At 43.4% G+C, this 14664-nt stretch overlaps 2 protein-coding genes across 3 annotated transcripts in view; both read left to right on the top strand.

Moving 5' to 3' along the window:
* Positions 1–14664, top strand: part of RIOX1 (ribosomal oxygenase 1) — a 320376-nt gene that overhangs the window by 77082 nt on the left and 228630 nt on the right. For both annotated transcript variants that reach the window (XR_014225073.1, XM_082251939.1), the window contains exon 6: positions 12806–12912. Coding sequence is in view for 1 of the 2 variants with exons in the window: in XM_082251939.1 (XP_082108065.1) it covers positions 12806–12912 (107 nt within the window). In the remaining variant the exon portion in view is untranslated. The remainder of the gene's footprint in view (positions 1–12805; positions 12913–14664) is intronic.
* Positions 1239–2430, top strand: LOC309551517 (E3 SUMO-protein ligase ZBED1-like). The gene has a single exon (XM_082252135.1). The coding sequence runs from the start codon at positions 1401–1403 to the stop codon at positions 2418–2420; it is 1020 nt and encodes a 339-aa protein (XP_082108261.1). The 5' UTR covers positions 1239–1400; the 3' UTR covers positions 2421–2430.

The following is a 14664-nucleotide window of genomic DNA, read 5'->3' as shown; positions in this document are numbered from 1 at the left end:
GGCAGAGAAAGGAGGAGGAGGGCTGAACTTCCGAGGGACGGCGCCGTGGTACCTGTCCCCCCCCCCCCCCCCAAGAAAGGTGCCAAACGTGGCACCTGAGAGGGGGAGGAAGCATATAAGCGGAAATTGTTTGTTTCATTTCCTTTTAAATGTCAGTGCATTAGCTGCAAGTGTACACTAAAGCAGATGACAGTGTGCGCTCTTGTTTTGTTTTCTCTATAGGTACATGTTTCCACTGTACCCAGTTGAATACTAAGAGAGAGAGAGCTGCAGCAGTACCTTAGTGATTGGAGAATATACAAAATTCAAACAGGACTCTTTAGCCCAGTTGGGGTCTTCTGTATCAACGCAATCGCTGGTGGTCGTTTTTTGTTGGAGTTTCTAATCCAAGTTCAGCCAATTTTATTTTCACGAACACTCACAGGAGAGAGCTGGGAAGCAGTCTGTTCACGAACTCGAGATAACTTCGTCAAGGAGTGACTGTGTTGACGTCACATTGGGTACTGCTGTACTGCACGTGTAGAAGAATGAGTGAGGCAGAGCAATGCGCAAGTCAGTCTGATGAAAACCCAGACGGCCATGTTTTAGTACCGAAAACAGGATCCTATTCCAAAGTGTGGGCTTATTTCGGTTTCAAACCATGTGATGATACTCGGCAAAAAACAATATACTGCAAACAATGTTTAGCCGTTGTTTGTGCACCAAAGGGTAACACCACCAATTTGTTTAATCACCTGAAACGTTATCACATACAACAGTATGAGATGGTACAGAAAAAAAAAAACACTCCATAAAGTACCTGCAACCAGACAAAACAAACCTCAATTAAAGCAACATTATTCAATGCAACACCGTACCCAACAACCTCTCCCAGGCACAAAGAAATAACAAACGCAATCACATTTCACCTGGCTAAAGATATGGCTCCTGTGACCACTGTTGAAAAAGAAGGGTTTAAAAAACTCATTGAAACCCTTGATAAGCGATATTGTGTGCCCTCTCGCAATCATTTTTCACATGTTGCAATCCCTGCTCTATATAACAAATGTCGTGAAACAGTTTCAACGGAATTGCGAGATGTACTTAATTTTGCAGCAACTTCAGATTTATGGTCCAGCAGAGCAATGGAACCATACATGAGCGTAACCATCCATTTCATTAATGAAGATTTTGAGATGAAAAGTCGGTGCCTACAAACTGGGTTTTTCCCTGAGGACCACACTGGTGAAGCTTTGGCACAGGGATTGAAGGATGCTTTCATAAACTGGAAGTTGGAGGAGAAAAATCTTGTGTGCATCACTACAGACAACGGAAGCAACATTGTGAAGGCCATATCCATAAATCACTGGACACGACTGCAGTGTTTTGGCCATAGGCTTCATCTTGCAATCGAGAATGCAATGAAGGACCCACGAATTGAGCGTGCTATGGGTTTGTGCAAAAAGCTTGTCGGGTGTTTCAGCTACAGTTGGAGGAGGAAGAGGGAACTTTCTGAGGCACAAAAACAACTTGGTTTACCAGACCACAACCTTAAGACAGAGTGTCCAACAAGGTGGGGATCTAGGCAGGCTATGGTGAGGAGGATACTGGAGCAGCAAGCTGCCATCACCCAGGTCCTCTCTTCTGATCGCAAGGCTAGGCACCTCTTGCCAACATGGCAAGACCTAGAGGTCCTTGAGGCTGTGGACAAGACTCTCACCCCACTGGCAGACTTTACAGATGCTCTTTCAGGAGAGCAGTATGTAAGTGTCTCTTCTGTGAAACCTGCTCTCCACCTTTTTCAGACTTCTGTTTTGACTGTTAAGGAGGATGACTCTGATCTTATTCGCACAATGAAATCAAAGATCTTGGGGTATCTGGAGGAAAAATATAATGACCAAAAAACACAAGACCTTCTCGACATAGCCACAACCCTCGATCCCAGGTTTAAGATGACTTACGTCAATGAGGATAACAAATCTGCTATCCAGAACAGACTAAAAGATGAGATGTCACAGCTAATAACCGTTAAGGAAAGTCTCCCTACAACTAGTAGTAGTAGTAGTAGTAGTAGTAGTAGTAGTAGTCCTGCAAAGAAGACTCGAAAGACCTTAGGTAGCTTTTTCAAAGCAGCACAAGGAAATGAAGGGCCACCAGCATCAGGCTCACAACAGCAATCCATAAACTTGACCTTGGAGCTACAGTCTTACATGTTCTTAGGCAACACTGACAGTGAAGATGATCCATTAGTCTGGTGGAAGGCTCACAAGGAGCAGTATCCAAGATTGTCTGAACTGGCCAGAAAATACCTTTGCATTCCTGCAACCAGTTCCCCTTCTGAAAGGGTTTTTAGCACAGGGGGCAACATTGTCACTTGTCGCCGTTCTGCACTAAAGCCTCAAAATGTTGACAGGCTTGTGTTTCTAGCGAAGAACCTTTAAATCGGTTTATCTGACAAATATCCAACTGTTTTTTTAAATGTAATGATCATTTCTTTATTTCACATTACATTGTTTTGTTATTGCATTTCTTTAAATTTGTTTGAAGTAAAGAGTATTATGGCTTATTTTATTGCCATCTTGTTTGATAACCTAATGTTCAGAGGTTGTAAATCTTTCAAATAAAAAAGTTTTTGAGAATCGTGAGTGAATCGTGATCTTTATTCCAAGCCAAAAAATCGTGATTCTCATTTTTGCCAGAATCGTGCAGCTCTAGTATGAACTAGTATTTGTCCAAGATCTGGATCTTATTATGTTCATTGGAATATCGTATAATTATTCTGGTAATCTCATCCTTCTTTTTGCTAGCAGGCTTAAAGATCAAATTCTTTCTGTCCATATTTTTGACTTTGTTAAAAGTTTTTCTCAAAGATGATTTGGTATACCCCCTGGCTAACAGCCTCTTCGTCAAATCATCTGCCTCCACCTGGAAATCCTCCAGAGTGGTACAATTCCGCCTAGCCCTCAGAAATTGACTATGAGGTATAGACCTTTTAAATGGTTCCGGTTGGAAACTGTTGGCGTGTTGGATTGTATTCCCAGCGGTTACTTTTCTGTAAAGTCTACTTGTAAGTTGTCCCTCCTGGTCTTTTAGAATACTAACATCAATAAAGTCTAGTTTTTGATGATCATATACCATTCTTCTTTGGAATACCAAATACTTTTCCAGCGGCACTACAGGGAATGTGGGTTGGCTATATGGAGGGGACACTAGGGCACCTTTGCGGAAGCCTGGAAATGTGGAAGCAGTGGCCAGTAGATGTTATTATTTTTGGTATTTGTGCAATTTTGTTTTTTCTTTCTTTTTTGCAATTTATGCAAATGTAAATGAAAAGTTATTGTTTTTGATTTGGTTTTTTGTATAGTAAGAAAACTATTTCTAATATATTGCAGAAGTTAGGATTTTGTCCCTGAGGAAGAATAGTGTATGTTAAAAAAAATTTTGAAAGGCTTTGGACCTCCTCTTCTTCTGTGGATCTGACCCAAATTTCCATCACCTCCTTTCCATGTTCAGTCTTGGTTGGGGTAAAATAGAGAAAAGCAAAAATGGCCCTGGGACTTTAAATGAGATGAGCATGTGGGGTCGGTGATAAAAGATGAATAGAATAAATATCAATTTATTATAGTAAAAAATGTAACATGTATCAAAAGCACATAGGAGTGCCATAATAATGAATAATGTTGCAGTAAAGAATACTGATAAACACAAGTTACTCAGTTTCACAGGACTTGCCTCTATGGCTAACAGAGGGTGAAATCAGGGAAAGGCTGGATAAAATTAACACAAGTAAATCACCAGGCCCGGATGGTGTACATCCGAGAGTACTTAAAGAACTCCGTAAGGTTATATCTAGACCATTGTTCCTGATCTTTGCTGACAGTATTATGACAGGAACTGTACCAGGTGACTGGAGGAAAGCTAACGTGACACAGATATTCAAAAAAGGGCAGAGGCATATCCCCGGAAATTATAGGCCGGTCAGCCTGACGTCAATAGTATGTAAACTTCTGGAGGGGATGATAAGGGATTATATCCAAGAGTTTGCCTAAGTCAATAATATCATCAGCAGTAATCAGCACGGGTTTACAAAGGGGCGTTTGTGCCAGCACAATCTGTTAACATTCTATGAGGAGGTTAGCTGTGAGCTTAGACAGTGGGAGACTTGTGGATGTGCTGTACCTGGATTTTGCTAAGGCGTTTGATACAGTTCCCCACAAACACTTGATTTAAAAAATAAGGTCCACAGGCATCGACCACAAAGTGTGCTCTTGGATACGGAACTGGTTAAAGGGGCATGTCCAAAGGGTGGTAATAGCGCATACTCGGACTGGTCTGGGGTGGTAAGTGGGGTCCCCCAAGGCTCAGTTCTGGGGCCAACTTTGTTCAATCTATTCATAAATAGCATTGAGGACAGGGTCATTAGCTCAATCTCAGTTTTTGCAGATGACACAAAATTGAGCAGGGCAATAACTTCACATCGTGAGGCAGAAATCTTACAGAATGACCTGAACAAAATAACAGAGTGGGCAACTACGTGGCAAATGAGGTTTAATGTGAATAAGTGCAAGGTATTGCACTTGGGGACCAATAACATAAAAGCAAAATACACGCTAGGGGAGGAACCTCTGGGGGTATCAAAAATGGAGAAAGATCTGGGGGTCTTAGTAGAAGATAGACTTAGCAATAGCATGCAATGTCAAGCTGCAGTTGCCAAAGCCGGAAGATTATTAGCATGCATAAGGAAGGGGATGTATTCCAGAGATAAAACTATAATCATGCCACTTTATAAAACTCTGGTCCGACGGCATCTAGAGTATTCTGTCCAGTTCTGGTCGCTAGTCCTCAGAAGGGATATGTTGGAGTTAGAGAGAGTACAGAGAAGGGCAACAAAACTAATTAAGGGATTTGAAGACCTTAATTACGAAAAGCGTTTAGAGGCGCTTGATTTATTCTCCCTGGAGAAGAGAAGCCTGAGAGGGGACATGATAGCAATTTACAAATACTTCAACGGTGATCTGAGCATGGAAAAAAAACTATTCAGTCGCAAGGAATGCATGAAGACACGAGGCCATACAATGCGTTTAGAGGAGAAGCGTTTTAACCTCAGGATGCGCAGGGGGTTCTTTACAGTAAGGGCTACAAGATTGTGGAATTCTCTGCCACAAATGGTGGTAACTGCGGGGAGTATGGCTACTTTTTAAAAGACTCTTGGACGTACATCTCAAGGATCAAAACATTCAGGGGTATGAGAAATGATTACGGCCACACACACCTACACAGGTTGAACTGGATGGACTATTGTCTTTATTCAACCTCAACTACTATGTATGTAACTATGTAGAGGCAATACCAGTGGTAAGGTAGGTATTAAACACCTTCTTCATAACATCCGATAACTCCAGTCCAACAACTACCCAAATGACCCTTGATTGTTCCAATAGTCTTGAGTCCCCTGCGCCCAAAACCTCATATCTGGAAACCTGCTAAGCAGAATCCGGGTCAAGTAAAACTGCTTCCAGTTGGGTGTTTATGAATTTAACAACCCCACTTCCAAACTGCACTATTGCTGCATGATTTAGCTGTGCTTATTTGAAATACCAAGACCTAGGTATTCCAGAGTTCGTACACAGCTGCCCAAAAGTGGATTTGTTCCCATCCTGGAACAGCTAGTGTGTACGTACTTTATAAAAATGTGCTGAAAAGAAACTCACCAGATAATGGACATAAGTAAACCCTAATAGATATCCAGCAACACAGACCACGGACATAAATCGCCTTAGTCAATATAGGAGATTCCAGCGCCACTTTAAACCACCCATAGGCAGATCACTCATCCATAAAAGTGCATATGAAAAACGGGATGTGGTACATAGTGTAAAACCATTTCAACTTTATTGCCCCATTCACCCCTAGTAATTGCACTTACAAAACATAAATAAAATAGCAGCATTCAATGCCAAAGTGTGACCAGCGGCACGGAGTTCCTCACCGCTACTTGCTCCCGCAAGTCCAGTGATTACCGAAGTTCTTCGAAACAGCCGTCACACACTCGCTTCACTAGGTAACAGAGGCCAAGTGATAACATTGCGGGGTTTCCCGCATGCCACTAGTGTGAGCTAAAGCTAGAGAGGAAGGCTGATGGCACATATTTTCACAGATGAGACAAATGTCCATGTAAGGTTAACTCTTTTGTGTCTCTCTGGCAGCAGAGGTTTGTCTCCTTACGCCTTCCCCCCCGGCAACAGTAAATCCTAAAGCTGTCAGCTGATCAGCCTCTAGTGGCTCTGATTTTAAAACACGGTGCCAAGAAAAGAGAGCAACTGAGCATGTGCAGAGCAGGACGAGACAGTACATTACCAGGGGCAGACTGACAACTCATGGGGCCCCTGGGCAAAAGGAGATCAAGGGGCACCCAGGTTTAAAGATGGCTGCCACTATGATGCAAAATTAAGGCATAAGGCCTACGTGGAAGGGCATGAAGCTCATGAACGTGCAGACAGGCAGAAGACTTAAAGCTGGTGACCCAATAAAGAAATGAGGAGCCTCTCATGGTCAGTGCCACCTTACCAGCATCCTGGGCCCCTGGGCAAAGTACTGCCCTGGGTACCTTAGCAGGGAGATAATGACCTGTGGTGTGCATAGTGCATTGCGGCACACAGTGGGTGTGGATAAATTATGCCACATTTCGGGCGTGGCAATTTAGTGTGATTTTTTTTTTTTTTCATTTTAATTTAATGATTTTCTTACTTTTTTTTCCCACAACACTGGTGGGGGCAGGGAGCTTTGGTGAGATAACAGGGGTCTAAACAGACCCCTGAAGTCTCACATTTGATACAGAGAAAGGGACTAAGGACACATGCTAAGGAGGGTATGCTGGTGAGTATTGTGTGCAGGAGAGGAGTGTGGAGGGTATGACGGTGGGCAGTATGTACAGGAGAGGAGTGTGGAGGGTATGACGGTGGGCAGTATGTACAGGAGAGGAGTGTGGAGGGTATGACGGTGGGCAGTATGTACAGGAGAGGAGTGTGGAGGGTATACTGGTGGGTATTATGTGCAGGAGAGGAGTGTGGAGGGTATACTGGTGGGTATTATGTGCAGGAGAGGAGTGTGGAATGTATACTGGTGGGTATTATGTGCAGGAGAAGAGTGTGGAATGTAGGACTGTGTGCAGGAGAGAAGTGCAGAAGATATGATGGCAAATAGTATGTGCAGGAGAGAAGTACAGATAGCATGAAAGCAGGTGTGGGGGGTTGTCTTTTAGTTGGGGGAGATATTTATTTTAGAGGCAATGTCTGAGGGGTGACCAGGGAGAGATGTTGGGAAGGAAGCATTGGGAGTGTTCTGGCTCTTGCTGTTAATCGTGCTGGAAGCGTGAAGGGCGCACACTCTCAGCACAAAAATCTTTATGTTTAGGACACATATACAGTGCCTTGCGAAAGTATTCGGCCCCCTTGAACTTTACGACCTTTTGCCACATTTCAGGCTTCAAACATAAAGATATAAAACTGTAATTTTTTGTGAGAATCAACAACAAGTGGGACACAATCATGAAGTGGAACGAAATTTGTTGGATATTTCAAACTTTAACAAATAAAAAACTGAAAAATTGGGCGTGCAAAATTATTCAGCCCCCTTAAGTTAATACTTTGTAGCGCCACCTTTTGCTGCGATTACAGCTGTAAGTCGCTTGGGGTATGTCTCTATCAGTTTTGCACATCCAGAGACTGAAATTTTTGCCCATTCCTCCTTGCAAAACAGCTCGAGCTCAGTGAGGTTGGATGGAGAGTGTTTGTGAACAGCAGTTTTCAGTTCTTTCCACAGATTCTTGATTGGATTCAGATCTGGACTTTGACTTGGCCATTCTAACACCTGGATATGTTTATTTGTGAACCATTCCATTGTAGATTTTGCTTTATGTTTTGGATCATTGTCTTGTTGGAAGACAAATCTCCATCCCAGTCTCGGGTCTTTTGCAGACTCCATCAGGTTTTTTTCCAGAATGGTCCTGTATTTGGCTCCATCCATCTTCCCATCAATTTTAACCATCTTCCCTGTCCCTGCTGAAGAAAAGCAGGTCCAAACCATGATGCTGCCACCACCATGTTTGACAGTGGGGATGGTGTGTTAAGGGTGATGAGCTGTGTTGCTTTTACGCCAAACATAACGTTTTGCATTGTTGCCAAAAAGTTCGATTTTGGTTTTATCTGACCAGAGCACCTTCTTCCACATGTTTGGTGTGTCTCCCAGGTGGCTTGTGGCAAACTTTAAACAACACTTTTTATGGATATCTTTAAGAAATGGCTTTCTTCTTGCCACTCTTCCATAAAGGCCAGATTTGTGCAGTATACGTCTGATTGTTGTCCTATGGACAGAGTCTCCCACCTCAGCTGTAGATCTCTGCAGTTCATCCAGAGTGATCATGGGCCTCTTGGCTGCATCTCTGATTAGTCTTCTCCTTGTATGAGCTGAAAGTTTAGAGGGACGGCCAGGTCTTCGTAGATTTGCAGTGGTCGGATACTCCTTCCATTTCAATATTATCGCTTGAAAAAATTGAATGTCAGCAGCTACAAATACTGTAGCTGCTGACTTTTAATATTAGGACACATACCTGTCAAGGGGTCTCACAATGTCGACACCCCAGCTGATTTTTGGATTGGCTCTCGGGTGCTCCCTCCTGCTATTCGTGGTGAATAGCCAGATCCCAACTGCGCATGCGCGAAGCAGGCTGTGCTTTCTAACTGGCCTGGTGGCGGAGGAAGGAGGAGGGGGACTAAACTTCCAAAGAACATCACCGTAGTGCAGTCTCCTGGAAGTGGGGATAGGATAGGTACCAAATGTGGCAATGGAGGGGGGGGGGTTGGTTAAGCAGAGTTTACATTTTTTAAACTCCACTTTAAGGACTGTTATTTTTTATTTAGGGCCCTTTCTCACAGGTTTTCCAATCAGGTCTGCCTGTCAGTTTTTCAGGCGGACCTGATTGGACGCTCCATGTACCCCTATGGAGCAGTGGATGTCAGCGGTGACATGTCTGCTAGCACCCGCTGCTACCTGATCTGATCCTGTCCATGAAACCCTATTTTCCATCCGTCTGGAGGATTGGATCAGATGAAGATGGACTGAGCAAAACAGAGTCCGCTGGACAAAATGCCCGTGTGGAAGGACCTATAGAGTGTTTAGTTAGGTGGTGAGTTTTTGATTGTACAGAGTTTGGTTGACACAGGGTTAAATAAGATGGTCATAAACTAAATTCACATTAACTGGACAGAGTGATTGGAGTTTGTTGGTATAAATAGGGCTGTGTGTCAGTTTGGGAAATGTCTGTCAGCTCTGGGGGGGGGGGGGGCTGCTGTCTTAGACATCACACACACACACACACACATCACTCACATATACACATCACTCACATACTTACACATCACACACATATACACATCACACACACATAGATACACATCACACATATATGATCAGAGGGGGGACGGAGATCAGAGATCACACAGCGAGTGCAGGACACTACGGGGGAAGGGGGGGAGACAGAAACCAGGATTGGAGCTTCTAACTACATACACCACCGGCCAGTGTATGTAGTTAGAAGCAATGAATGCTGCTGTTCCCAAAGTGGCAAGTTAGCTCGTGGGGCCCCTTACTGACCTCGGGCAGTGCCCGACTGCCCGAATGGTCAGTCTTCCCCTGTGCATTACTTCATTTTAAACCGTACAGGAACTTTAAAAAAAAAAAGTTTTACATAGCTACACCTCCAAAAGGGGCTGGCCTGATGCGATCGATCATGACTTTCTGAATAAAGTTCCAATTTAAGTCCCAAAACAGTTACATTCAAGGCATACCCTGAATGATACCTGTGAGTTGCTTGTACTCGCAAACATAAAATGGCTGATGTCAATAACTGATCACATGTGCAACACCATGACAACAACAGATCAAACTGAGGCTAAATTGGCAGCTTCCTTGGCTGTAAAGGATAGAGTTTAGTTCTGCTCACAGTCATATTGAAAATACCCATATTTTTGCTGGATCTTGCTGCCAGAAGTTGACAGACAAAATCTAGCTTTAAAAAGGCATGTAATGGCACTTAAAGTACTTACATTTAATATTAGATAAAATATTTTTATGTGTGTTTTCATGTATACTTTTTAAATGCGTTTCTATAAAATACTCCTGTTTAGAATTCTTTAGCCAACTGTCGGATTTCCAGTGTAAGTGATTCCACCCGATCGCTTCCACATTACATAGTTACATAGTTTGTGAGGTTGAAAAAAGACATCAGTCCATCCAGTTCAATCTATGATGTGTGTGTGTGTTTGCTGTTAACCGTACATTGTATACCCCTGTATGTTGTGGTCTTTAAAGTGCCCATCTAATAGTTTTTTGAAACTATCGCGTCTCCCTGCTGATACGACTGCTTGTGGAAGAGAATTCACATCCTTACTGCTCTGACAGTAAAGAACCCCCTACGTATTTTAAGGTTAAACCGTTTTTTCCTCAAGTTTTAGTGAGTGGCCACGTGTCTTATTGTATTCCCTTTCTCTGAATAGTTTGTTCCTTATGCTAGGGTCGCCAGTACAGTATTTGTACATTGATATCATATCCCCCCTCAATCGTCTCTTCTCCAGAGAGAATAAGCTCAGTGCTTGTAGTAGTCTTTCCTCATAGCTGATTCCCCTAATTATTTTTGTTGCCCTTCTCTGGACTCTCTCCAGTTCCAGCACGTCCTTCCTGAGGACCGGTGCCCAGGACTGGACAGCATACTCCAGATGTGGCTGGACCAGAGTCTTGTAGAGTGGGAGAATAATCTCTTTATTTCTGGAGTGAATCCCCTTTTTTTATACATGCCAGTATTCTGTTGGCTTTGCTTGCAGCGGCCTGGCATTGCATGCCACTGCCAAGCCTGTTGTCTACCAGTACCCCCAGGTCCTTTTCCACCCTAGACTCACCCAGAGGTTTCCCCCCTAGTGAGTAGCTTGCTTTCGTATTTCTGATGCCCAGGTGCATTACTTTACATTTTTCAACATTAAACCTCATCTGCCATGTAGTTGCCCACCCCATTATTTTGTTCAGATCCGCTTGTAAGTTTTCCACATCTTGCATAGAAGATATTGGCATGCTTAGTTTAGTATCATCCGCAAATACTGAGATTGTACTAGATATCCCCTCCTCTAGATCATTTATGAATAAGTTAAACAGGATTGGCCCCAGGACAGAACCTTGGGGGACCCCACTTTTCACACCCGCCCAATCCGAGTACTCCCCATTAATCACCAACCTCTGTACTCTCCCCTGGAGCCAGTTCTCTATACAGGTACTCACCCTATGGTCCATACCTACCTTCCTTAGTTTGAACAGTAAGCGTTTGTGGGGAACGGTGTCAAAGGCCTTTCCAAAGTCCAGATACACCACATCCACAGGCTTACCTTTATCTAGGTGGCAGCTCACTTCATCGTAGAAGGTTAATAGATTGGTTTGGCTAGAATGATTTTTCATGAAACCATGTTGATTACTACTAATAATACTGTTTTCATTACTAAAGTCTTGTATGTAGTCCCTTAACATCCCCTCCAAATTCTTGCAGACTACTGATGTTAGGCTGACCGGCCTATAGTTACCCGGGATATATCTCAGCCCTTTTTTAAATATTGGTACCACATTGGCTTTTTTCCAATCGGCTGGCACCATACCCGTCTGTAGACTATCCTAAACCACCTCCCACCCGGGCCATTGTACATATACAGCCGGGTAGGAGTCTCGTCCTTCTGATCGGACGTTCCGGAACGTCCTTCAGAAGGAGCGAGATCGCTCGATGTGCCTGTGTCCCTCGGACACAGAGCAACAAGATGCGGCAGGAGGGCCCTGTGATTGGCCCTCCTGATCACATGACGGCTGTGTCCAATCACAGCCGTCATGCAATGTAAATACAGCCGTTGTAACGGCTTCGATCTCTTCTCCTCCTGACAGATCCTGTCAGTGAGGAGAAGGAGAGGATCGATACTGCAGCTGGGGGGGATCAGTGAGTATTTCTAAGTACTCACTGATCACAGGGGGGGTCTGTGCTGGTAATCAGAACATTGATTACCAGTGCAGCCCTGGGGGGGGTGGGGTGCCACTAGAGCCACCAGGGATGCCCAACCATGACCACCAGGGATGCCCACCATGGCCACCAGGGATGGCAAACAGCCTGCCAGTGGTGCCCTCCTATCATTGCTGCCCACCAATGCCATATATCAGTGCTGCCCACCAGTGCCCATTATTGCCATCTATCAGTGCTGCCCACCAGTGCCCCCCATCAGTGCCCCCCATCAGTGCCACCCATCAGTGCCACCTATCAGTGCCCATCAGTGCCGCTGATCAGTGCCCATCAGCGCTGCCTATCAGTGCCCACCAATGCTGCATATCAGTGCTATCTATCAGTGCCCATCAGTGCTGCATATCAGTGCTACCTATCAGTGCCCATCAATGCTGCATATCAGTGCCACCCCATCAGTGTCTCCTCATCAGTGCCTGTCAGTGCGGCGTCATCAGTGCTCATCAGTGCAGGAAAAAACGTATCTATTCACATTTTATAACCTAAACAAAAAAACTTTTTTTTTTTTTTTCAAACTTTTCGGTCTTTTTTTATTTGTGCACTTGTGCATTTACTACCATTTTATTCTCCAGGGTCTGTTTTCTGAAAAAAAAAAAAAAAATATATATATATATATATATATATATATATATATATATATATATATATAGTATAAAAATAGGGCACTGCTCCTAAGCTTAGAAAATGTTATGTGTTTTATATTTTAATTATGTTTTCTTTATTGCACAGAATGGCTGTTCTTTGAGGTTATTAAATCCCCAGGCCTTCTCTGTCACAGTATGGAATGTCTTGTCTATCCTCCAGGAGCTGTTTGGAAGCATGGTTGGGGCAAACACGTATGTACTTTTTTATGTTTGGGGCAGACTGAATTGTAGCTGTTTGAATCTTGGGTCTCATTAATCTGGTAAAGAAACAACCACTCCTCTGACTCATTCAAGTTCATCTTTAGCCTCGGTTTCCACTAGTGCAGCTACGAAGTCGTGCTACTTCTAGCACGACTTCGTAGCAAAAGTAAACCGCGGCTTCAGTTAGACTTGTCCGTCATATATAGAGGGAAGTCGCGCTCAAAAGTAGTACACGATTTACTTTTGAGGTCGCGGCAACTGAAGCCGCGACAGTGGAAACGGGCCCCATTGAAAACAATGGGTTTTGACTTGCTGTGCGACTTGACATGTGTCAAGTCGCACCGCAAGTCGCACTAGTGGAAACCGAGCCTTAGAGGGATTTAGTCACTGATTATGAGTTTAAAGTTAGTGTGTGAATTGCAGCTTGATCACAAAGCCTGTAATCAAAAGTCTACAAGTACAAAAAATACATTAAGAATTATAGTATTAATAATGAGTATTATCACCTAACGCTACCTCCTGGCAGCAGTGACGCTCAGTCGGTTTCCTGGGGGCACGCAGTGAGCGCGCTTATGGCACACAACCTCAGGCGCGAGCATATATTTGTAGTGGGTGAGTGTTAAAGCCAAACACTTCTTTTCTTTTTTTGCTGCCATTTATATGTGATACATGGTCAGCAAGAGATTAATAAATAATAATATTCAGGCTCAAAATACTGTATCAGTGTTAAAAAAAAATAAATAAAGCGTTTATCAAAAAAAAAAAAAAAAAAAGGAACCTGTTCCCCTAAAGCATGTTATACAGCACAGTGCTTGTGCTTTGTAATTTGGCTCTTTCTATCACATGAAATACTTGGCTGATCCTGCCTGATTCTGCCCTCCCCTCTGTAAACTGGCAGCTGAGCCCTGACACTGTGGTTAGTTTACGTGCATCTGTCATCCGCAGCTCTCCTCTGTTGTCCCCCCCCCCCCCCCCCCCCTGCCTGTCAGCTCTGATCGCTCCACGGCCCTCCCTTCCTTTTGGTATCATAATTTAGTGTTGGTGCTACAATCCCCTCTGTTATAGTAAATTATTTGCCCCAGTTGATGTGTTTTGTAAAAAAGATGCCGCTAAATACCTTATTTCTCTATCATTAATTGACAGACGGAGCTCCATATTCTTCTTAACCATTGGGTTATGATGCCCCCTGCAGGAGTAGGACACTAGGCAGGAAAAATCTTTACCACGACTATGGGGCAGTCCCTGCAGGCATACACCCACTCTGCTATAGGATTCAGTTTGTTTCTGCCTAGTTTAGAAATAGGCAAATTGTGAGATACAGCGCTACTGACACATCAGAAACCATGTGCAAATAAGCAATAAGGTACTTAATAAATTAATTGCTTGTATAGACAAAGGTGCTAATCAATTAATATGGTGCTAAGCTGATTAAGCGTGCTAACCGAGCACTAATGTTAGAAATATGCTGAAAATCTACACAAATAATACTAAGTAAGTATATAGTGGTTCACTATACCTCAAATCAAAAACATGGTATAGTAGTATGAAAATATAATATATTAAAAAATAATATATGGAGGGTAGTAATAAGTAAGTGACGGGTATTAGGGAGACTGGAGCCAAGTCCCAAAGCCAACAATGAAAAAAAAAAAAAAAAGGTTAGCAAGTGCTGCAAAGTGAGTGCATGCGTGAAAGGTGAATGAAGAAGGAAAGAGAAGGTGATGAATAAGGACTAGCTATGAA

Source organism: Pelophylax lessonae (genome assembly GCF_965119305.1).
Source record: "Pelophylax lessonae genome assembly, chromosome: 3".
Classification (NCBI taxonomy): domain Eukaryota; kingdom Metazoa; phylum Chordata; class Amphibia; order Anura; family Ranidae; genus Pelophylax; species Pelophylax lessonae.
Note: the sequence above shows the minus strand (reverse complement) of the source record. Positions and strands in the feature narration are given on the sequence as shown.